The 26,069-nt window shown below is 45.9% G+C and overlaps 1 protein-coding gene across 2 annotated transcripts in view; it reads left to right on the top strand.

Annotated features, from left to right (window-relative positions):
* PACS1 (phosphofurin acidic cluster sorting protein 1) overlaps window positions 1-26,069 on the top strand; it is a 1,493,664-nt gene that overhangs the window by 783,896 nt on the left and 683,699 nt on the right. For both annotated transcript variants that reach the window (XM_085625739.1, XM_085625738.1), the window contains one exon: window positions 9,781-9,885. In XM_085625739.1, coding sequence (XP_085481865.1) covers window positions 9,781-9,885 — 105 coding nt within the window. The remainder of the gene's footprint in view (window positions 1-9,780; window positions 9,886-26,069) is intronic.

Genomic DNA, 26,069 nt, shown 5'->3' with positions numbered 1-26,069 from the left:
TGGGGGTTTAAAATGGTAGTCCATTCTGAGTTTTCCTCAGGCTCTAGGGGCGTGGGTATCCTAATTAAAAAACAATCACCATTGATAGTGCACCATACTAAAACGGATGACCACGGCAACTTTGCGGCCATAGTAGGTCAATGGGAGGGGCGGTCTATAAATATAGTATCAGTTTACATTCCCCCTGCGCTACACGCAGTAGCACTCCCGGCTCTTAGCGAGTTCCTGCTTGGTCTCCCGGAGGGGGAACTCTTGATTGGGGGGACCTCAATGCAACTATAGATGGCACTCTAGACCGCCACCCGGCGAGGGCACCCGTGTTGGGCACGTCCCGCCTTGGGAGCTTTCTGGAGGCGCTCAGACTTTCTGATGTGTGGAGGTGGCACCACCCTACAATACAGCAGTTTACCTTCCACTCTGGGGTGCACCGCAGTCTATCCAGAATAGACTACTTCCTAGCTCCAGCAGATTGCCTGAAACACATTGACAATATCGAGATAAGACCCAGAGGGATATCTGATCACTCCCCAGTGCAGATGACGTACACATATCACCATACAGCTAGGCGACGTACCTATCCCATTTACCCTGGTTACTTGCAGGTCCCAGAGATTAAGAAGGCGGTGATTAAGGTGACAAAACACTACTTTCAGGAGAACGTCAAGACCGTAGACTCCCCGACAACTCTGTGGGAGGCATATAAGACTGTCCTTAGGGGACAGGCCATAGTTTCGATCACAGAGCATAAACGGGAGAAGCAGCGGGAACTACATGATATAGAGCTGGAGTTGTAGGACGCTGAAGCCAAACATACCAGCAGCCCAACGCCAGATACAACTCAGAAATTGCATCTTAAACAGCAACAGCATAGGGGATACCCAGAAGAAATGACCAGGTCTCGTCTAGCGGCCACGCAACATAAGATATATGAAACTGGGGATAAAGCCGGAAAACTTCTGGCGTGGCTAGATAGACGGGAACAGGGTAGTAAATGGATAGCGAGGATCCGGATGAGGGAGGGGCAAATCACATTGGATCCACGCACAATAATACACACACTGGCGGACCATTTCCAGCAGGTGTATGAGTCGTCTTCGGAAATGTCGCCTGAAGTAGCACTGTCATATATACAAGATATTCCCATGCCCATGCCCGCTCCGGAGGTGGTCCTCACACTGGAGGCAGACCTCACGGTCGAGGAGCTGCAGGTAGCGATTGGATCATTACAATCCGGCAAAGCAATGGGACCAAAGGGTATACCAGTTGTACTTTATAAACAGGTAGCGGGGACCATAGCCCAGCATTTGCTACACATGTACACCGACTGCTTGACGATGGGCGAGTTACCACTACATCAGCGAACGGCCACAATAGTGGAAATACCCAAACCAGGCAAACCTGCTGAGGACTGCACCTCGTATCGCCCGATATCATTAATTAATGCAGAGGCGAAAATTCTGGCAAAGTTATTGGCAATTAGGCTAACGCCGCACCTATTGACCCTGATCAGTCCAGATTCATGCCAGGCAGAAGTACGGCATTAAACTTGTGGCGCCTGCACGGAGTAATGGCCCGTATCCCATATCTACAGGAACCGGCGGTTATACTCTCCCTGGACGCCAGAATGGCGTTCGACATGGTTGAGTGGCCATTTCTATTCGCAGTCCTTCGCCACATGGGCTTCGGCCCCAAATTTTGTGCATGGGTCCGCCTTTTATACACCAAGCCAGTAGCGCACGTTACGGCTAATGGGGACATCTCTAATGACTTTCCTCTTGCGAGGGGCACACGTCATGGCTGCCCCCTGTCCCCGCTGCCCTTTGCCCTGGTGCTGGAGTCGTTGGCGGCATGGATAAGGTGGGAACCAATGATAAGAGGACATCTTACTATATATGGCCTCCCCCAGGTGTTCCATACTGGTCCTCCTTAATATATGCGCACTCTTCGGACGGGCGTCGGGGTACACCATTAACTGGTCCAAATCTACCTTTTATGTGCTATACGGCCCCCCACCACAACTTCCTTTAGATTGCCCGTTACAGATCGCGGTCGACACGTTTAAATATTTAGGTATGTACGTCACGGCTGACCCTGATGACTTCTTCAAAGAAACTTAATGCCTCCATTAGAGCGCCTAAAAAGGGACACAACGCACTGGGGGTTATTGCCGCTGACTCTTCTAGGAAGGGCAGCGCTTTTTAAAATGATGGCGCTCCCTCGATTCCTATATGTGTTGGAAAATGCTCCATTCCCGGTACATCCAAGCTATTTTAAAGCAATTGCAGCCCAGGTCTCCAACTTAATGTGGGGGAACAAACCGGCACACGTAGCACAGGCCAAGCTGGTACGGGGTGGTATGATGGGGGGATAGCACACCCCAATATACACCTATATTACTTGGCGGCGCAACTGAAGGTGATTAATCAGTGGGTACACGTAGCACAAGCGGATCCTGCATTTAAGGCTGACAGGTTTCAATTAGGAACAGGAAGTATGTTGTCCCCCCTCTATAATAAGAAGCAAACTTGAACATTAATAGGGCCCACAAAACACACAGTCACCATATGGCACGCAGCACAGGAAAATCTGGGCTGGCAAGGGGTCATAACCCAACTCACTCCGCTATGGGACACAGGGAGACTGGGACGACTTAGGAATAGTAAGGGCTTTGATCAGTGGGATGCCATTGGCATATCCACAGTGGGGGACATGTGGCATAAGGGGGGAGTGGCCACCTTCGAGCGCCTCCAGCAACAGTATGAATTAGCGCCCACTGAAATATACCGATACACACAGATAAAACATGCACTTACAACGGCCCTGCCACCTGGTAGTGTGGTCCCGGAAGCCTCCCCTCTGGAGGATAGGTTACAGACAGACTACATGCATAAGCGGGCTACGTCATTCACTTACCGCAAGTTAGTTAACAACCTACCGGACCTCACGACGCCAATTAGGGACCAATGGATCCGCGACGTAGGCGACCTGGATGACACAGAGTGGCAGGAGGCGCTGTCCTCATCAAGGGAAGTGGGTATACCCTCGAGACTCTAATTAGTATAACTTAAAATTCTGCACCGAACATATTACACCAGATGCAGTATGTTTAAGATGGGTAGAGCCTCGCACCCATATTGTCTTAGGCAGTGTGGGGAGGAGGGTACCTTTTATCACACTATATGGCAATGCCCGAAGATTAAGGTCTATTGGGTGAAAGTGATGAGGACGATTTCGCAGACAGAGGGAGTGTCCACCTTGCCGGAGCCCAAGAGTTGTCTGCTAAATATATGGGACCCAAATGACCTAACAAAGTTGCCGCAAGACTGTGCAACGCTGGGGATCATGATGGCTAAACGCAACATAGCGCAGAAGTGGGGGGCGGTGGAAGTCCCATCGCTCAGTGCATGGTGTAAAGATATGGATACGGCTATGGTAGCAGAGAGAACAGTATTTATCAACCGCGGCTGCCCCCAAAAATGGAACAAGATCTGGGGGGCGTGGAATAAATATAGAGGCAACATCTGTGACCCGCCAAAAGCACAGGCGGATGAGAGTATTGATGGGGACCAATAAGGAGGAAGGAGGATGTCTAACGTGAGCTATTGGGTCTGTATTTGATATGTTATGCTTTAACGTAACAAAGTGCTGAGACTGTGGTCTGCTGCTTATTGCTATGTATGTCTACCATATGGAAAAAAAAAAACTCTGCCTTGATGATATGTTCTATTAAATAAAATAAAAAGATTTTAATAAGAAAGAAGTCGGGAGAATGGAGATCAATTCTGGACCTAAGGAAACTCGACAAGTTTCTCAAAAAACAGACATTCAGGATGGTAACACTCTCCGATATTCTGAGATGCTTAAACAAAGGAGATTTCATGACTTCGCTCGACATGGAAGACGCATATTTTCATATCCCGATCCACCCAAAACACCGGAAATATCTACGGTTCACAGTGGCTGGTAACCACTATCAATTCAAAGTGCACCCGTTTGGTCTGAAATCAGCACCACGGATTTTCACCAAGTGCCTGACACCAGTAGCGGCGGTCTTGCGATCTCAGGGGTTTCAAGTCTTTCCATACCTCGACGATTGGCTGCTCCAAGCGGCAACAGTGCAGGAAGCCGATCAAACAACGTCCGCTTGCCTCCATCTATTCAATGCTTTGGGACTCACTTTAAACAGAGACAAATCAAATCTACTTCCAACCCAAGTAATATCGTTTCTGGGAGCATTCTTGGACTCTGTTCAATGCAAACCATTCTTGTCTCAAGAGAGATAAATGCGTTTCCAAAAGTTGGCAAACATCATTTCAAGAAGAAAGTCCGTTTCTGTACGAATGTTCAAATCACTCCTAGGAATGTGCTCTAAAGCAATAAACCTAGTACCTCTAGCCAGACTAAAGATGAGGCCTCTTCAGGAAGAACTGCAGAAACAGTGGCAAAAAGCTTTGGGATCTTTCGAAGATGTAATTCGAATCACAACAAGGATGGTGGAAACACTACAATGGTGGTCTCAAACGACAAATCTTGTTCAAGGTCTAACCTTTCTGCAAAGTACCCCAGATTTCATTCTAACAACAGATGCCTCCATGGAGGGATGAGGAGGTCATCTGCAGGATTTGCAAATCCAAGGCAAATGGTTTTCGGTACAAAAAAGACAGCACATCAACAGATTGGAGCTCAAAGCCATATTCCTATCTCTCCAAGCTTTCCTTCCAAGAATAGCAGGTTCCTCAGTATTGGTCCATATGGATAATTCGACAAGCCTGTACTATATAAACAAGCAAGGAGTAACAAAATCCGTGACGCTATCTCAGGTACCGCAGGAGTTATGGGAATGGACAATGTTCCATTAAATCTCGCTGAAGGCTAAACATGTCAGGGGTCTGCACAATACCCTAGCAGACACGCTAAGCAGGTCTCAGTCCAGCTGCCATGAGTGAGAGCAAGAACAAGCACAGTTGGACAAGGTCTTCCAAAGATAGGGGAAACCAGCTTTGGACCTCTTTGCAATGAAGGAGAACGCCAAATGCCAGTAGGTTCCCACTACCAGGGTCAAGGGAGAATGCCCTTTTAATGCGAGGGGCAGGGATATATGCCTACGCTTTTCCCCCCATCCCTTTAATTCCCAGGGTAATAATCAAAATGAAATCAGAAGGTTGCCGCCTAATCTTGATTGCACCACTTTGGCCCGACAATATTGGTTCCCGGAGCTGCTCCTATTGTCGCAAGCGAGACCCATTCGTCTACAACCGTCAGCAACGATGTTATCGAGGAACAGGGGCCAAGTTATTCATCCGGATCCACGCTCTCTTCACTTGCACGCATGGCTCCTGAATTCCTAGAATTTAAAGAGCTCAATATTCCACAAGACTGTAGAGAAATACTTGCTAAATCCTGTGCTGAAAGCACTATCAAAACATATCGTCTGAAATGGAAAAGATTATGTTGCTGGTGCTGAGAAAACAACGTTCATCCGCTGCAAGCCCCTGCTGAGCAGATTTGACCTTACCTCCTCTCACTAGCTAAATCAGGTCTCACCTTTTCTTCAGTAAAAGTTCACCTGGCTGCAATTTTCCCGTACAGGAAATCTCCTCAGATTCCTTCTCTCTGTTGATCTAATCTCATAAAACAATACATGAGAGGCCTTTTACGTGTTTTTCCTCTGTGCACGCGCCTCCTCCGGAGTGGAAACTCAATGTGGTCCTGGCCCAGTTGATGAGACAAACGTTTGAACCGATTCATAAAGCAGAGCTTACATTTCTCACATGGAAGGTATCCCTCTTGCTGGCTCTTACTTCTGCAAGTAGAGTGAGTGAAATAAAAGCCTTTACAATAGAAGAACCTTTCCTACACTTCACAGAGAATTACGTAGTCCTTCAGACAAATCCAAAGTTCACTCCGAAGGTACCAACACAATTTCACCTAAATGAACCAGTGATATTGCAATCTTTGTTCCCAACCCATCTAGTCCAGCAGAATGGACTTAACATATACGTTGGATATCAAAAGATGCTTGACGTTTTATCTTCACAAAGGAAATAAGAAAAACAGATCAACTCCTGGTAGCCTACGGACAAGGGAAGCAAGGAACAGAAGTAACGAAAGTCACGATCGCCAGATGGGTCGCATCTGCGATGCAGTTCTGCCACAAAAAAGCTAACAAACCTCTGACAGTGAGGGCCAAAGCACACTCTACAAGAACAGTCTCTGCATCTGCAGCCTTGTTTGCGAGAGTGACGTTAGACAAGATATGCGGTGCTGCGACATGGAAGAATGTCCACACGTTTACAAAACACTACTGCCTGCAATCTGCACAACTTGAGGATGCAGCGGTTGGGCAGGCTGTGCTACGTGATCTTTTTAACTAAGGTCAAACTCTTTATTTTTTATAAAGGACTGCTTTTCTTCTGCCTTTCTCTATTTTTAATTAGGATAAGTGATCAAGTAACTGTATTTGACAATTTGTACCTTAATATGGTTTGTGATGTATCTTCGGATGGTTTAGTCAACATTCACTGTTTTAATACTTCAATATATGATAATACTTAGCACATGTATTGTGTAAAGAATAGTGGTTAACTATTGGGAGTTTGAAATTGCATGTCTCCCACCTTCCGCTAACGATAGTGCAATTAGGGTACTGCTTGCTTTTCTGATTCAAGCATGTGAGTCTATGAAAGATACCCCAATAGTGGATAAGAAAACAAGTTACTTAACTGTAACTAGGTTATTCAGAATTGGTTTTTTTCATAGATTCACATGCAACCCACCCTCCTCCCTGTGGAGTCAGTTCTCATTGGTTTTGGGGATACTTACTTCCCACTTGTGCTTAGAAAATCTGAAGAGAACTTGCCTCTGCTAGGAGTGTTCTAAAGGGTGCAGGCAGCTGATTGGCTGAAGCCAACATTTCATCCTGTAAAATAAAAAGGGCCCAAGGCCATCCATTAGTAGCCTATTATGGCACTGCTTGTGTATTTTACCGAGGGACTCCCATCTCGAAGACGGCGAATGATTCAGGCATGTGAATCTATGGAATATACCAATACTGGATAACCGTAGTTACAGGTAAGTAACTTGTTTTCCAATTTTGGCAGCCCTCCACTCAGACGGTATACGCGTGCCATAGTCAAAAGATTGTAAGATATTGTACATAAAGTTCTATTGACCCTCTTTCTGCTTCTTTATCTACTATCCTTTTTTTCATTATTATCCTTGCCCTGCAGGGCTCTGCATTGGGTACTCTCAATGGTTATCTTTCTGCTCAGTCCGCTTCCTTGCAGCTGTCAGACCAACGCTATTTTTAAAAATCTCCTGTTGTAAATAGATTCTCAAAATGGCTTGTACAAATATTTCCACCAACACCCTCTGTCATGCCTCAGTGAGACCTTAATTTGGTCCACACATTTCTCATATGTGCTCCTTTTGAGCCGTTGCATAATTGTCCCCTCCTGCTACTTAGCATCAAGACAGCCTTTCTAGTGGCAATAACATCTGCCCCAAGGGTGAGTAAGTTACAGGCGTAGTCATTCTAGCCTCCATTAATGATGGTCTTTACAGATAAAGTGGTGCTTCATTTCTTCCAAAGGTGGTGACCCCATACCATCTGGGTCAATCAGTCATGCTGCCCACCTTTTTTGATCCCCCCGCATCCCTCTAAGGATGAGGAGCGTCTCTATCCTCTGGACCAAACCGCACAAAAGAATTCCGGGTAGACGAACAACACTTTGTGGGGTACGTGGGAGCTAAAAACGGTCGAGCAGTGCAGAAACTGACATTTCTCTCTGGGTCATTCCCTGCATTAGGATTAAGGATCCCAGTTTCCATTTTTACTGATTTTTACAGATAAATACAGACAGAAAACAATGTTTTTCCTGTTTGTGTTTATTTTTTAAAGCAGAAAAATGTGGAAAATTGTACTTAATGTGGGTGACTATCCATGCTGTGTTCGCGATGTCCAGGACAACATCTGAGGAGATAGACAGCATGGGAAGTTAAAAATGGTTGAGATTTCCCTAAATACAGGCATACATTAAAACATATTCATATTATAACGTAGTTATTTACCTGTGGGTGTAGTGTTTCACTATATTTGGCTGTTTAATGTGCTAAAACGCGACAGGCACAAAAGTATGATTGCATATTTATCAGTAAAATGTGGAAATATACCAATTCACAACTCCATTTATTCTCAAAAAACAAAATATATACGGATAAATACCAATAAGGTGGCCAAAAAATAAATATGGATAAATACAGACGGAAATGTAAAAACAAAAAATACCATCAAACCGGGAGCCCTAATTAAGATCTGCTACACCCTGGCTGAGAAGCAGCCCCCTGAGGGCTTACAAACCCATTCCACCAGGGGGAAGGCTGCAACCACCGCATTGGCTTGGGTCATCCCAGTCCTAGACATCTGCCAGGCATCAGGGTGGGCGTCTTTGCACAGGTTTGTCAAACACTACTACCTGGGTATTACGGTCCGCAGAGACAAGCATTTTGCCTGTTCGGTCGTGCAGGACTTTTTAGTATGAGAAATCTGTCCGCAGCCCACTGCCAGGATGGTATGTCTTGGGTATCTGTTAAAGGTAAGGACTGTGCAGCTAGAAGTCTCTATCAGATGAACAAGTTACTTACCTTCGGTAACACAATATCTGGTAGAGACAATATCTAGCTGCAGATTCCTTACGGACCCACCCATGCCTCCCTGCTTTGCAGATTCATTTGGTAGGGGTGGAGTTGCTCCCTTTTCAGGGCAGTTTATTATGACACTCAATTATGTCAGTAACTTCATGGCTCTGTGCTTCTGGTGTGGAAAAGTGAAAAAGTACTTACGTCTGCACGCCTGGGTGGCGCCTATATAGGAGACCGCAACTTCATAACCGACGCCGACGACATCACGCTGAGCCGAATGGAGCCACCTGAGGGCACATGCAAGGGGTACTGCTCACGCAAACGTTTCCAGATTCAGCCTGATGCCAGGGGAATGCAAAGGTAAGGAATCTTCAGCTAGATAGTTTCCCTACCAGATATTGTGTTACCGAAGGTAAGTAACTTGTTCTTCTGGCACTTCTGGGTCCACAGTCTGATGTGAAGGCTCCAGGTGCACTGAAAGCCACTGGAAATGGTGAACTTATCAGCCAGACAGGTAGTTGTGCCAGTAGACCTGGCTGTGTAGTTTATGCAACTGGCTTTGAAGGTGGTGTTGCCCTCCAAGGCAAACCAGAGGAGTTATATCATTTTGGGGTAAGCAATATGGTCATATTTTTTAAGGCCTTTGATGAGGCATGCAGGATGCTGTTAAGGGGGGGCAGTGTAAAGGTTGCAGAGAAAGGTGCTGGCATAATTCAGTTGAGAGAATACAAAGATTTTGAATGCAGTTCAGAAGTTGTTTCCTAGGGGGAATGGTTTCACTTTGCCTGGTAATAGAATGATTTCAACATTTCTGGTCTCAGTCATTAGATTCAGTTTCAGCAGATATTCTTTTGTTTATGAAGTTGTTTAGTCAAGTTCCTGATATCTTAAGAGATGAAGTTTTGTATTTTGAAATTGCTGTGATCGGGAGCCAATGGAAGGGTTTGCTTGATTTTGGTTCTGAATCAGATTTATATCAACTACCAGCTAGCATTAATTTAAGATATAGTCCATTGATAATGGTTGTCCCTGGCACATTACGTTAGGACTAAATGTATCGCAGTTTACACCATATTACCATATTACATTTTGTGAATGCTGATGATAGAAGAGTAACATGTCCACTGTTCTTCCTCACAGGTCCCCCGTAAACTTGTTTATGACCAGCTAAACCAGATCCTAGTGTCAGAAGCAACACTTCCAGAGAACATTATTCTGGTGAACACAGTAGACTGGCAAGGCCAGGTAAGATTCAGCTTTTGCAGGCAGTGAATGCTCATGGAGTGAATTGATTGTATTGTTTAAAGGAACACAAAATTCAGGCTAGGTCAAAGGAAGCAGATTGAGGTATAAGACCAGGCATAACTGTTGTATCTTATTCCTTGGTTTTTGTAAACAAGTGCTCGTTATCAAGTCTTTAGTGGCTTCTTTACCTAGCCAATCACCATGCAGTTTTGAAATTTGTACTACATTTGATGGTTCCTAGTTCTCCAGCATTGGATCTTTTATGGGTTCACATGCTTGAAGGAATTTAAGGTTGTCCAGGTGGAAGTCCCACTGTAAATTTACAAAGCAGTATAAAGACAACATGCCTGAAAGGCATTAGAGCGGAGCATATTTAGTATCACCCACATGTCATTGAAAAAAAAAATTAAACTTAAGCCAGTGAGTTTAGTGCCTTGAGCCTCACCTCTTCCAGAGGCCATTTCACCCAGTTTTCTACTTCATCTCTTGTGGAAAAGGAGTCAAAGAGCTTTGCTCCCTCTTCAAACAGATACTCTATTTTTATTTCAAAAACCTTTAATTTAGCTTTTCTTTGAGTGTGTGTATTGAGTTTTTCAAACACTTGGTCTGGATGAGGACAATAAAAAAATTGGACATGGTGAAACCTTTAAAAACAGAATATTCCATGCATATGAGTTAAGTGGCAAGCTGGGTCTATACTGTCATCCTCACAGTATGTGCATTTATTGTTTTCATGTGGATCCCAAACCAAAACACTGTAAAATCTGCAGGATATTTTCAGCAAAAGCCCCATTGACCATGAAGGAAGTATTCTGAGGTGACTACAAAAATCTAAGGCTGCTGATATCCCCTCTTCTGGGGACAAATGTTTCAAGTGCTCCTCCTGCACACTAAGAGAGAACAGAACCATCACCAATGCTCCAAAAATGAAACCTTCAACACAGAAATCAGCCTCCACCTCATATGAGCCTAGAGGGGCAAATACGTAAAAAGGCTCTGACAAAATCTGTCAGACCTACTTCTTCACTAAGAGTGTGATGGTAATTTTTTTTAAATCTAGATTTCCCCACTGGTATGGCCTTAGGTAAAGAAGATAAAGTCAACAATCGCATTGTTGACAGCCCCACCATCAACTCTTCTGTCACTGTTGCAGAAGTCTAAGTACTTCGCATTGTTGACGATACTGCAGAAGGGTAAGAAGAAGCCAGTGAGGAATTCACGGTCTATGACAACCCCGTTGACGTCACTGGCTACCAGCCTTCCTAAGACTGCTGCGTCAACGACTATCCTGTTGACAACAGTTTTATAGATAAAGACTGACAATAAAGGATCTTAGCAAAGAAAAAATAAACAATCATCTGCAATTTTGCTTGAACATACTTCTCTAAGGAAAATTCCACTGCAACCACCTGCTATGCTCCTGGAAACAGAAGCTGATGAAGAGGCAGACCCAGATGATGGCTATGGCGCAATATATTGTCGGGACAAAATACAAAATAAATATCAGGGCACAAAAGACATAAGTATTGACCTCCAGAAGATCAACAGCTTGTATGTCATCGAAACTATCCATGCTTCCATAAGAAGTGGTCAGAAGATCAAGCATACTGTGATCACAATTTGCAATCCCTGTGAGGTAGACTGTGAGGATTACCACAAATGGCCCTTGATGTAGGTGACTGTGGATCTCATTAAAAGCTTCTGTCATATGATGGTGGAATATTACACTTGTTTCTCTGTAGAGCCATCCTCTCAAATTGCTCATCAACTACCATAAACCTCCCTTATGTACCTCTGCCACTACAGGAAACTCTTTGGCCAGAGACTAAGCAGACCAGTCAGCTAACGCATCATCACCTGCTCCTCTGACTCCATTGCCCCTGAATCCATCCGTTCCTGATCTGCCACCAAGACCTCTACAGGTAGACTCATCAGATGAAGACCATTATTCCAATGACATTGAGGATGGAGAACTTCCAGATTCGTCTAGATTATAAGGAGAGGAATTACCTTATCATCCTAATAGTGAAGCAGGTCACTCCTTCTACAATAGACTGACCCCCCTGATGACATCACCAGGTTTCTTGTCCTTATTGAGAAAGTGTCTAAAGCATTTTAACTCCAAGTAACAAGAAGAGAGAGCTTCTTGTGTGCCAGCAAGGTAGTTGGTTCGAGCAATGCAGATTATAGACTATCTTTGGCAAGAAGACTTAACATGAATGCAGACAGTGGCAACAGCTATAAACTTCAAAGAGTTCTGGTGGGTGATACAATTCTTCACCAAGAATTGTAATTAATGTTGACCATTCAACATTGGTGAAAAAGGGTTATAAAATGATCCCTTTGAAAGATAAGTACAACTTGGTTCTGAAATACGAATCAGACAAAAACCACAATCACGACTCAAGTAGCAATTTCTAATTAAATATCTTCATTGTCATATATCTAACATTTCTTCCGGATGATACATATTGTTCACTTTTTTGTTTTCCTATAGATGATCAGCTACCCATAAGACATATCCTACATACAGTACATCACAGAAACATATACATGATGAGAGTAAAAGAAATCCCAGTGTTAACACCCAAAATTTGAGACAATAAAAACATATAAAATCAAATGTCAGAAGTTTAAAGTTTAGGATATCCTTATATCTTCGTTTTCTATCAAAGAATAGCTTACTTAGTACATAAAGCGATGTCAACGTTTCAACCCTATGATCCTGTGTTAGTCATCACACATAACAGTTCTTCCTCAGGACTAGAATGATAAAAAGCTTAAGGACAGCCTGTAAGGAAATGATACCTTACGTCAGTGTTGTGCGAGATAAGTCCAGTGGTTTTAAAACGAATGGGGGGACCCATGGGTGGTCACTCACCTTCAGGCGATGTAGACAGGCACACACAGCTTGTAACACCATTGACCCCAGCCAGGGTTCACCAAGAGTCCAAAGAAATATACATAATGAAAATGATTGTCAACACTCCATGTTGAGTGTATTTAATGAATCCCCACAGAGTGGTCTCTAGTTGATAAAAAGGCTCACCTTATTATGGAGGCGGTATAAATCCCATGTTTCTCCCCTTGATTAAATAATTCCTCAATTGAGATTCTCTAAATAAAAGCACACAAAGAGTGAATAATGAACTCAGCTGTGGCCGCCAAAACAATCAATGCTTCAAAGGTTGCCTTAGTCAGTTCAGTTCAGTAAATCTTTATTTCGCTGATTAAAAATCAACATAAAAAGTACAAAATACAAATACAATATACAGTGTACAGTATATTTACATTAGATCTGAGCCGATGGACATTAAAAACAGGTTAAAAAAGAAACTTTAAAAAGGCACTTTGCAAAGGGCACATTACATTATTAATTTATCATTATTCAGTCACGGGTATTCCTCAATCTTACCGACACTCTCAAGAAATGTACAATCGAGCACAAAGTGCGGGTGTCCACGGCCATTTGTAAGAAATTCAGGGCACTCTTGGCTTTTTGGCCTTAGTCATGTAACCTTATAACCCGTACAGTTGTGCATGTGAAGGACTAAATTAGTCTAACCAAAAGTTTTGGATTGCTCACTGCATGCAGTTAACATTTTTAAAACTCCCACCGTGGAATAAGTTAAATAATTTATTGGTCTTGCTAGGAAAAAGCCTCAAAACATGGGGTAACATCCTTTTGAAAGCGATTCCTTGAACTAGAGCAGCAGCTACCTTGCTCGTGTTACCTTGTCACACGTTGACGTGCTCTGAAGTAGGGAAGATTTATAACCTCCGAGCACATAAACCTTCCTGGAATTCAGGGCAATTTCACTTGCCCAACAGGCTTTCTTTCCAAGAATAAGAGGATCTTCTGTCTTGACACGAACAGAAAACACAACCAGTATGCACCACCTGAATATACAAGGAGGCACAAGATCTCAGATTCTTTTGCAAGAGGCGCAGGAGACCTGGAGAAGGGCCTTAGCACATCAAGTAACACTGCGAGCAGAACATTTGCCAGGAGTGACCAACAAGTTGGCAGACACTCTAAGCAGAACGACTCAGAGTTTCCACAAATGGGAATTCAATCAATCCATTCTGAATGCAGTCTTCCAACACGGGGGCAAACCAGAGCTAGCTCTCTTTGTGTCTCAAGACGGAAATGGTGGTTTTACGCAGGCTGGGACCCTCAAGAAGGTTGTGGTGGAATGCGTTTTGGATCAGATGGTTAGAGATCTTTGCATATGCTTTTTCCTCTGGTCCCTCTCATTCCCAGGCTGCTTAAAAAGATGAAGAGAAGCCCATGTCACCTAATAGTGATTGCTCCACTGTGGCTTAGGCAACACTGGTTCTTGGAACTTCTACTGATTTCAGGGGAGAATTGCATTCAGCTGGAGCCCTGGAAGGATTTTCTGTCAATGAGCTGCAAGCAGGTCCGTTTCCAAAGCCGACTTCTCTGCCCTTATCAGCCTGGCTCATGAATTCCATGCACTTCAACACTTGGATATCCCAGAGGATTGCAGAGATGTCCTTGCAAGAGCCAGAGTTGATACTAGTAAAAAACATATTGCCTAAAATGAAAGTAGTAGGAAAGTAGACTCTGTTGCAGTATCCCCCCACTTTTTGACTGGGATCTGATCCAACTTTGACTGACGGTGTACTGGATTCCTGCTTACCAGGTCCACAGTACCAGTGTTCTTTCCCTAATGTCATGTCCTTTAGGTCAGTCCCATCATGTACGTACCGATTACATACATTGTGTCCAATCCACATGACATAACGGTCTTACACAGGTGACCTTTTACCTAGTAGCTTACTTCTGTCTCTCCGACATCAGGCTCTTGGTACCATATCTTAATCCCTGTAGCTTACGTACATAAACATTTCCCCAGCACTGTAGATTTATTATGTACAAGAGTCACCACTTTTTTTCATCCATGTACAACAGCCAGCTGTGCAAGATCATGTTTGTTTAGAAAAGGATTAGCAGGAGATCAACAAATGTTTTCAAAACATATCGATTCTAGATAAACCCCGGAGTGGCCACTTTAGTATAAAAGACCCTCACTTCCCCTTAGACAGACAGACAGGAGAATTCCTTCTGAGGTGGACCGAGACTCTGCAGGCTGATCCTTCGACAGGCAGAGACCTGACATCCCTTGCCGGGTGCCATCCTCCACGCAGAGACGGGGTCCTTTATTCAGAACCATCAGGTGAAAGGTTAGTACTTCCCCGGGGAATTCTTGGCTCCATTAGGTTCCAATAGGACATATCGTAGCACTTACACATACAGGCTTCACCTACACCTCTAGGCAAGGCACGGTAAGGTAGGCTACACATCGTAGGAGTACGCCAATGCTATTGTTGTATATAATATGCTTTTATTCATCTTATTAGCACTATGGTAGAAATGTATCTGCTATTTACGATATTGGTACTAGCGATCACATTTGTCTGCTCCTGTCTTTTGATTGTCACAGCTAACATGTTTCATCCTAGACTGAAGCTTGACCAATAAACAATTATTGAAACGGTTCCAATCGTCATTCTATGTATTCTGAGAAAAGCAAGCACGAGTGACTGAGCGAATGATACCGTATTGTTTTCACGATACCTAAGGAATCAGGGTTGTCATGTTCAGTGGTTGCCAGAAACTACTTACACCACTGTAAAATACAGGGGGATGGTAGTGGCATCGTAGCGCTAGCTGGTCTAACGGCTGACTCATCCTGTGGGGGTGTCCAGAGTCTGTCTGCACACCAAACCCTCCATTTAGGTATTCCAAAACATGCAGGTCCTGGGCAATCCTAGGAACTACACGACACTAAACTGTACCATTGTTCCACAATTTGCCACCCCTTTATGATCCCTGTAAGTCCCTAGTTAGTGGTACCTCTGGTACCTAGGGCCTTGGAAATATAGAGGGTCCCTAAGGGCTTCAGCACACATTGTGCCATGCTATGGGGCCCCTCATTAAGCTTATGCAAACTGCCATTGCAGCCTATGTGTCTTTGTGCAGAGAAAAACGAAGAGTCAACATGGTACACACCCCTGTGTGCCATGCCAGCAAAGCACTGCATGTGATATAAGTAAGTCATCCCTACAGCAGGCCTTACAGCCCTAAGGCAGGGTGCACTATACCCCATGTGTGGGCATATCTGCATGAGCGGATGTATCCATGTGCTATCTAAGCAGAACCTTAGATATTACACTTGCACAGGGAATCTATGACGAGTAAATGGGCTGGACACTCGTGATTATGAGTTCCTAAGGTGCACAATGGCATTACTGTACCACAACGTGTTTGGCGCTAAGCACCTCATCTTGTTGAACCCAAACTGATGCCAGTGGTGGATTTATTCAGCAATGCACCTTCAGATATGCCCCCTGAAAACCTACCGACTACTAGTGTGTTGACAGACCGGTCTCAGCCAGCCAGCCACCGTATACAGGTTTCTGACCTCCTGAGGTGAGAGCTTTCTCTCTCGGTGGCCAGGAACAAAGCCTGCTCTGGGCAGAGGCGTTCGGTAACGTGTTATCTGGAGAGACTGTATCTAGCTGCAGATTCCTTACCGACCCTGCCATCCTCCCAGATCTGCGAATGGATTTCTAGGGCTGATCCCTTTTAGGGCCCTAGTTTTCTGCACCAGTGATCAGTGTTCTTCATGGTTCTGCGCTTCTGACTTGGAAAGTCATGAAAAGAAACGGACATCTGCGTTCTTGGGTGGTGCCTATATAGATGCCATGGACGTCACGTCAGGCACCGGCGATGCCGACGACGCATGCAAAGCTGATCGGCACCACCGGCTGGCGTGCAGAGATATAGCTCACAAAGTATCAGCTGGATCCAGTCTGAGGTTGGAGAAATTCTATAGTAAGTAATCTCCGGCTAGATGTAGTCTCTTCCAGATAAGGCGTTACCAACGGTAAGTAAGTTGTTTGTTGAGCTTCTCTTCTAGGATGATCCCTAGATTTCTTGCATGGTCCGTGGGTGTTGGTCCTAGCTGCGACAGCAACCAGGTGGAGTCCCATGGGGTGGTCTTGTTGCCGAAGACCAGTATTTCTATCTTGTCGGAGTTGAACTGTAGGTAGGCAGTTGGTTCGCATCCAGTCTGCTACCATGCAGTTATAGAAGTTGATCCTGGTGGTGTTTTCTTGTCTGTCGGGAAGAAAATTAGTTTGGTGTCATTGGCGTTGGAGATGATGGTGAGGTCTTGTGATGGAATGATGTTGGCCAGCGGTCTCATGTATATGTTGAAAAGGGTAGGGCTGAGAGACAACCCCTGTTGGACTCCGCACATCAATCTCTTGGTCTCTGATGTGAAGGGTGGCAACCTGACACTTTGGGTTCTTCCTGTGAGGAAGGAACAGATCAATTTGAGAGCAGATCCATGTATGCCAATCTTATGGATTCTTCTGATGAGGGTCTTATTGGAGACTGTGTCGAAGGCCACAGAGGGGTCAAGCAGAATGAGTGCCGCTGTTTGTCCTCGTACCAGGATGATTCAAATGTCGTTGGTGACTGCGATGAGGGTTGTTCCTGTGCTGTGGTACTTTCTGATTCCTGATTGAGTGTTTCTTAGAAGATGGTGAAGTTTAAGGTGGGTTGTGAGTTGATTCTTGATGCCTTCTCAATCACTTTGGCCGGATAGTGGAGCAGGGAGATAGGTAGGATGTTGCTCAGTTGATTCAGGTCGGCTGTGGGCTTCTTGAGGACTGGTTTGATTTCTGAGAATTTCCATTCATCCAGAAAAGTAGTTAACATGGCGGAGGTGTTGATGATGTGGGTCAGGGTGATGCTGATTGGTGATGTTTTCAGGTTGTAGATGTAGTGGGGACATGGGTCCATTGGGGCCTCTGAGTGGATGGTCCGCATCATTGCCACTGTATTGTTTCTCGTGAGGGTTGTCAATTTGTTCAGGTGCCCATCTTGGTTGATGGTGGGTAGGTTAGCAACGAGTTCTCTCGGGTTGGGTTGGTATGCGAAGTTGCTGTCTCTTTAGTCACACCATCGTCTAAACCACTGCCACTACCTCCTCCGAATGGCACCAACACATTACATGATGATTAGAGTGAAGAGTGAGAACTTCCTGAAAACCCTCAAAATCAGCCTGATGAGTGGGATAAATACATTGTACTCGCCATGTCAGAGCTAAAACCTACATGTGGACTCCCTATCAGGTTACCACACTTGATTTCCTTCACTTGTGGAGAGTACCTCCAAGAGATTTTAGTGGCCACTCAGTTAAAATGGTGAAATTATTTTTGTATGATATCAAGGAGGCACCTAGGAATTCTATTAATGTGATTCCCTTTATTGATTTCCTTTGGCTGGAATGAATATATGTAAGCACCAACATCCATCCCTGCCATAGTGCATTGTTTGTGGGGAAAAAGAATACACCATGTCATAATATTCCTCCATGCCTCATAAGCCATCTGCATGGAGACTTTCTGGTTAGGCAAGTGGCACAGCACTGCTCATGGAACCCTACCTCACTGTCCATGGCCCCAGCAGACCAAAAATCCAACAAAGTGACAAATTTGGCAAGAGGGCGGCCACAATTTCTGCAACAGCCATTAAAGCTGCTAATGCTCTTGACATTTTGAAGGGAGATCGACAAAATAGGCAGCTGTTGGCGAACGTGGCACTTTTTCCGAGGCGTTCAGCCAGAGTATAAGAAATGGGAAGCTACAGATATTTAGAAAGAGGATGCAAAAGCAGCAGCTGCAGTGATATATGGAGCTATGAATACAGATCAGCTCAGGCAAATGATGGGTGCTACGTTCAACATAGTTCTGCCCTAAATTACAACATCTCATACTTGGTATGTGATTTGATGGTGAACATCTGTTCTGTTATCGTGTTAATGAAGCTTTACAAGACTTCTAAACAGGCCCTGACACTGCCAGATCCATCAGGTTCCTTAACTGTAGAAGGCAAATGCCCTTGCACTTATGGGCTGAAGTATACCATTAGTTTGGGGTACAAAGATTTCCATCAGTGCAACCTTGGCAGTCACTTTGTGTATGAAAGTGCCCTTTTTCACTGGTATCTTATGCAACTTTGACCAAAGGTGTACTAGGTTCCTGCTAACCAGGTCCCTAGTACCAGTGTTCTTTCCCTAGACTGTACCATTGTTCCACAATTGCCATTAATTTAGGCTTCATGCACGTCCCTAGTAAGTGGCACCACTGGTAACGAGGGCATTGGAACTAAAGAGGGTTCCTAAGGGTTGTTGCATAAATTGTGCCACCCCTAAGGACCCCTCACCAAGCTCATGCAAACTGCCATTGCGTCCTACGTGTCTTGGTGCAGAGAAAAACGAAGTGTGTGCCATTCCTATCCAGCACTACATGTGTTTATAGGTAAGTCACCCTTACAGCAGGCCTAACCGCCTTAAAGCAGGGTGCACTATGCTCATATGTGGCTGTATCTTCACAAGTGGATGTGTCCCTGTGATTTCTAAGTTCATCCTTGGATGCCACAAGGGCACAGGGAAACCATACCAAGTACATGGGCTGGACACCTGTGATTAAGAGTTCCCCCGCTACATGATGGCTTCACTGTTCCCCCAGATGTTTGGTACCAAACATCTTGTCTTAATAAACCCATACTGATGCCATTGTTGGATTTATCAAGAAATGCACCCAGAGAGCACTTTAGAGGTCCCCCCCCCCCAACCTACTGACTAATGTGTGTTCGCGGACTGGTCCCGGACAGCCAGCCACCCTAGAAACGTTTCTGACCCCCTGAGGTGAATGCCTTTGCTCTCGGAGGTCGGGAACAAAGCCTGCTCTAGGGGGAGGGGGGTTAAACCTTTGTTATGAGACCCAGACCTCTCCAGATAATGGAGATGCAATTCCCCCCCCCCCCCCCGTCCTGACCCCCCCCCCCTGTTTTGGCGGCAAGACAGATGGGAAAAGTAGTAAGATTAGGAGGTTTCAGCCGGCACCACACTTAAAGTGGTCCTATAGAGGTTGTAGACACCCTAAAGCTAGGTATTACCTGTCACTCCCCTATAATGCTCCTAAATTTAGGATTTAAGTGGCACTCCTGAGCCCAAGAACTCCGAATCAACGAATAAAGAGAACAAGGATGAAGATGAGTCACTGCCCAGCGAGAACTGGAGAAAAGCTGTGAACATTTGGTGCAAAACCCTGCCTGCTCGCAAACTCTCTCAACAATCGCGACATTGTGACTCTCCCTGCAAGCTAGAGAACTAACAAATCCTTAGGTAGTCTGCCAGAACATTGAAAATCGCCAACAGTGTTAGGGAAATATTGTGCACCCTCCCAAGAACAAATGAATGTAGCTCAGATGCAGCAGGTTGCTCAGAAACAGAGTGACATTTATTTTTTGGTACCCATGCATGCATCATTGCGGATCAGCAAGGAAGAAGTCTGGTCTCCTGCCTTAGGGGCTCTTAGCCTGCTTCTTTTCCGAGTGACTTGTTTCTGGGTGTTATATGCATTTTAGGAATGCCATGTCAGCAGAACTAGAAAAAGGCACCAAGCCAAATATGGCTAACAGGGTGTGCAAGATCTGCACCATGCCAATTATAAACAGCTAGATATGGGCAGACCATGAAAGGCTGTCTCGGCCCTGTGTAAGCAAATTGCACAACCAGATATGGAAACTATCATGAAGTCAGGACAAGCAAAGTGACCTCTAAGGTGGTTCAGAACAGCTGTTGAAGCTTGTCCAGGCAAGGTCAGATAGGAAGTCCTTTGAAGCTCCGGGGCTCATGTTAGTGTGATATATCCAAGCATGATATGTTTGTAGGACATGCATATGAATTTATGGATGTATATATATATATTTTTCAACATACAGTCTCCTGTGAAGTAGAGGAGGTACTCTCCTGCACTCCGCAGGCACCGACAAGCAGAGTCAGGTCCACCATCTTGCAGCTCCCCGGCCCGACCAACACTGCAGATAACTGAGAGAAGGCACTCGTGCTCTAGAAGGACAGATTTGACTCCCCACTGAGTGTGAAGACACCAGTACCGACCAGAGCCGTGCAACACCAATACCCAGGGTACCGGACACCCTGAACCAAACACCAGTAGTGAGAGTGCAGCCCGGATTCTCCCTGAATCACGACCCCGCAGCTGCCAAGGAATGTCCACATCACTTAGACCCACTTTGTCAGTGGCCCAGCTGTCCTGATTTGGCTCCTACCAGCTGTTTGTTCCTAACCTCAAGGACCCTCTTTGCACATCAGCCCAGCCGCCCGGCCTGTTTACCGAAGAACTGGCTCTGCCCACTTGCTCCAAGACCCACTGGAACCATAGCCCTCGTTTGGAAGCTGTCAGACTTGTCCCCAAGCCCCCTTTGCAGTCTAGTCCAAGTGGCCCCCTCTTCCCCATAGCGAGCCGAGCTACAACCTCAACAGCACCCTGCTCCCGGTGAAACCAAGGCATTTCCCGAAGAACTGCTTGGACTTTGGCTGTCTGCAACTATAACCCCAGAAGGCGAACCCCAGAAACCACCTGCACTTACCTTTATTGCATATATGACTTTTTCTTCCATAGGATTGCAGTGTGCGTTAAGGTGCGTGACATTCAAAGTGTTTCTTACTTGTAAACATTGATAATGCAAACATTACTTACCTTTGAACGAAGTGTTATTTTTCTAATTTGGTGTTGGATTTATTCTTTGAGTGTGTGTCTCATTTATTGCCTCTTTGAGTACAACAAATGCTTTTCACTACCCTTTGATAAATCTAACTGCTTGCCCACACTACCACAAAAGAGTGTTAGTATGATCTACTTTAGCCTCTGTACACTAACTGGGGACCCTCTGGACTCTCTGCTCTGTGTACTTCTTTTTAGTCCACTATATAGAGAGCCAGCTTCCTACACTTTGTTTTTGGTAATCATACTGTCCTGCCCAACAGCAACGCACAGATTGTCTCATAGGGGATTTCCATTTATAGTCATAAGCACTGAGTAGTCCGGCCCACGTGTGGGGATCCCAGAGCATGTCTTCAATATATATCTTAAGTGTAGACTTTTGCCTTTCTTTAGGAAGGCCGGAAAAGACAGTTAAGAAAGGGACGGATTATGCAGCCTATATACATAGGTTAAAAGGGCCGAATTCTTCATCATGAAGTTACAAACGTGCCAGACCAAAGTATTTGTGTTTAATTTCAAAATGTTTTAGCAAACAGCATAAATCTCCCACACAAACCCTTTTTTATGATAGAGATGAAGGAAAGGCAGGGCAGTGTAGCCTCATATGCTGTCATTACAAGTTTAGAAATAGAGACTGTACCTTTAAGAACCCAGAGACCAACAGTATCCCATCATGCTCAGCAGGTGGCAGTGTAGGAAAGTAGAATCTTTCTGGCATAGATCCCCCCCACTTTTTGCCTGGTGTCAGTGTGTTTTGACTGTAGTTAACTGGGATCTTGCTAACCAGGACCCCAGTAACTGTACTCTCTCCTCTAAATTTACTGGTAAGAACTTTACACCACAGAATTGGCATATTGGGGTACCATTATAAGTCCCTAGTATATGGTATTGAGGTACCCCGGCATTGGTACACCAGGGGTCCTCTTTTTATTTTTTATTTTTTTTTAAATCGTTTTTATTTGCATTTCATTATATAGTACAGTACATATGTATCAGATATCACAGGAAATCAACATCATGCTTGTTACAGCTCATGGCGTCATTTATTGCCATGCCATAGTGCGTACCCTATTTGTCAGTTCAGTGAGTAGCACCGCTAATGTGAGGAGGTACATAGGAATAAAGCATGTGTCCATGAGAGATGGTCTGTACTGAAAACTGGACAGGAATTCTCAGCTCCAGCCCTGTGGATAAATTGTTACTATACTTGCAGATAACGATCAGAACTCTTCAAACTGGGGGAATAACAGGGGTACACTGTGTCCAGAATGGTATCATATAGTCAGGGCCAGCGGGTAAACGCTTCCATGTTGAGCTGCTGAGTGTGAGGCGCTGTGTAAGGGGGTCCAGGGCCTCAGATCGGGAGTGGCATAGGGTCCGTATGCCCCGGGCTACTGTCTCCGGCCCATTACGTGGCTATTCTACGGGGGGGGGCTGCTATGCATACCACGGTGTGCGGATGTACCACGGGGGTACCAGCGCTCTGGGATGGTGGCTCCTCCACCGCCTCCTATTTAAAGGAGTGTAATAATATAGCCTATGCCATTGATATGGGATGTTTGCGGGTACCTTTAAGCTCTTCAGAGCGTAGCACCTCCTCCTCTGCGGCACCCCACTTGTTGACCGCCCCCGCCAAGTTGCAATCGGGGGTGCCCCCGGTGCCCTCCAGTGCATTGCTATGCTGCGTTTTGCTAACAACTACGCCAAAGACGCGAATCGCGTCTCTACCTTCATTAGTTTAAGGTGCTTGTGTGTGCGCAGGCCTCCCATGTATGAATGTCAGTGAGTCCCGTGATTGCGAGAAGGGTGGAGTGGACGCTGGACCAATAATCGCGGAGCGCCGGGCAGTCCCAGAACATGTGAAGAAAAGATGCAGCGGGCATGGGGCATCTGGGGCACGTAAAGGGTGTATCTGGGTAATAATGTTGGAGTTTCTCGGGTGTCAAATAGGCGCGATGTAGTATGTGAAGTTGTATGCTTTTAAAACGATAGTTACGGGATACTTCTTTGTGGAATTCTAATGCCCGGTCCCATTTCCTGTCGTGTAGGGGCCTCTAGAATTCAGCTTCCCATTTTTCCCAAAGGGGTGTGAGGGTGATTGGCTTCAGGGCCCGCACCGCTTTGTATATCCAGGTGACCAGGTAGCGTCCCGGGCCTATCTGTAACAGTGTGTGTATCACCGGGTGTATGGTGGACTCAGTATCTATTGTGTGCCACATAATATGGCAGTCTTCTAGCAGTTGCTGATGCAGTGGAAATTGTCCCCTAGGAATCTCCAAGTCCACTGCCAATTCCGCGAATGTCTGTAGCTCTCCATTCGAATAGAGACTGCTGACTTCCGTAACTTCGTGTGCTGTCCATTCGCGAAGCATCCGCGCAGTGTAATGTGCCTGGCCTCTAGGAAACCCCACCTGCGGCAGGACGGGAGAATACATGGTTCCTCACGATTTAGTCGGTGTATGCGTGTCAAGCAGGCTCGTGCCACCGTCAGCTGGAGGGGCCGGTCACGTAATGGCTCTGCCCCAGGTAGCAGCATGCGAAGTATGGTTGGTGTTGGAGTGGGCCCAGCGATTTTGACTGTTTCGCCCAGCTCGCGGCCCGCTGTCCATCTCGAAACCCACTGAAGTTGGGCTGCTAGAAAATAGGCCTCAAAAGAGGGGGCGCCCGACCCCCTCTAAGTCAGGGGCAGCTAGAGCTTGGCAAGAGCAATTCTCCTATGGCCCGAACCCCAGATAAGAGTGCCTCGGAGGGCATCCAGTTCACAGAAGAGGGCTCGCGGAGGGACCACTGGAAGGTTAGTGAAATAGTAAAGTAGGCACGGAACCAATATAATTTGGGCCACTGCGATTTTGCCAATAATGGCAAGAGGAAGATCTTTCCAGAAATGGACGGAAGCCCTGATACCAGCCATTACCCTGCAGTAGTTCCCTTTCATAAAGGTCTTGCAGTGTGTGGTATAACCGAACACCTAAGTACCGTACAGCTTGAGGGCTCCATGAGACCGTGATGCCACCTAATCGTAACGGATAAGGAGGGAGACTTCAACAAGAGGATACACCGTTGATTTAGACCAATTCACTTTGAGGCCCGCCACTGCTTCAAATTCTTGCAGTAGATGAATGATGGGGATGAGATCTGACGCTACATCGCGGACATAAATGAGTATGTCATCCGCGTATAGCGAAACCGCGTGGGTGGTGTCTGCTATGGGGACACCCCAGCTTCCGCTCTCCCCATGATGATGGACTGCCAGCGGCTTCATTGCCATGCCGAAGAACAAAGGAGAGAGCGGACAACCCTAGCGTGTGCCCCTAAGTACAGGGAATGACAGCGATATAAGGGGTCTAAGCTTCACTCTAGAGGTCGGTGTAGAATAAATGAGCTTTGTGTAAGCAATGAGGCGGGGTCTCACTCCCATCCGGCGTAGGACCCAAAAGAGGTAAGGCCATAAAAGAGTGGCAAAGGCCTTTTCCAGGACCAGGCACGCCGCGTGAGGAAAGTGGTCTCGGATCTGGTCCTGAACGTGAAACAGACGCCGGATGTTGTAGGATGTGTTTCGACCTGGAACAAACCCACACTGATCAGGATGGATCAGTTTCGGGAGGACTGTGGCGTATCTATCTACTAGTATCTTGCCGAACATTTTGTTATCAGCCGGTAGGAGGGCGATGGGCCGATAAGAGCCCATTTGTTGCGGGTCTCTGTCCGGTTTGAGGAAGGAGACTATAACCGTTTCGCACATGGATTGTGGCAGCTGGCCTACATCTACCGCCACCTGAAACTGCGCTGCCAATTGAGGAACTAGCTGTGTTGCAAATGTCCGGTAGAATTCGAACGGGAGACCGTTTAGTCCCGGAGCCTTACAGGTGGCTAACGCTTGGAGCGCCGGTTTAATCTCAGCTGCGCCTATGGGCTCGTCTAGGTCTATTCTGTCACTGCTTGTAATATGAGACAAAGGGTGTTTGGTCAGAAAGCCATTGAGGCGCTCCCTTTCCACTGGGGGCGGGGCAGCATATAGATGTGTGTAATGCCGCTGGAATGCATCTAGCATAGAAGCCTGCGTGTGTAGTAGGGTATCCCCGTCCGTGTGGATCGTTGTGATCGGTGGGAGGGTCGTGTCCTGCTTGACTAACCACGCCAGCAAAGTGCCCGCTCTATCACCCTCTCTGTGTTACGCCCTGCGTATGCCCTAAAATTATAGCGGCGGAGATCGGCTAGTGCTTCAGCATATGCGGTTTTAGCTTCCGCCACTTGGGTGGGAGTGGCTGCATTGGTGTCAGCTGCGTGTGTGTGTGTGGCCAGCGCATGCTCTGTTTCGTGTATGCAGCGCTCCAGAACATGGCGGGACTCTGTGATGTGTTGAATGCTGGTGTCCCTAATGACCACTTTAAATGCATTCCATTCCGCAGCTCGAGTGGTGGCTGTGCAAGTGTTCTCTCGAAAATAGTGTTGTATGTGTTCTGCTTGTGCCTGCCAGAAGATTGGGTCCTCTAGGCAGTCCCTGGGTAGCCGCCAAGTAGGCACCGGTTGTCAGGGTGGGCACCATGCAAGAGTGA

The sequence above is a fragment of the Triturus cristatus genome, chromosome 9, assembly GCF_964204655.1.
Source record: "Triturus cristatus chromosome 9, aTriCri1.1, whole genome shotgun sequence".
Lineage (NCBI taxonomy): Eukaryota > Metazoa > Chordata > Amphibia > Caudata > Salamandridae > Triturus > Triturus cristatus.
This window is presented reverse-complemented; position numbering and strand designations above follow the sequence as displayed.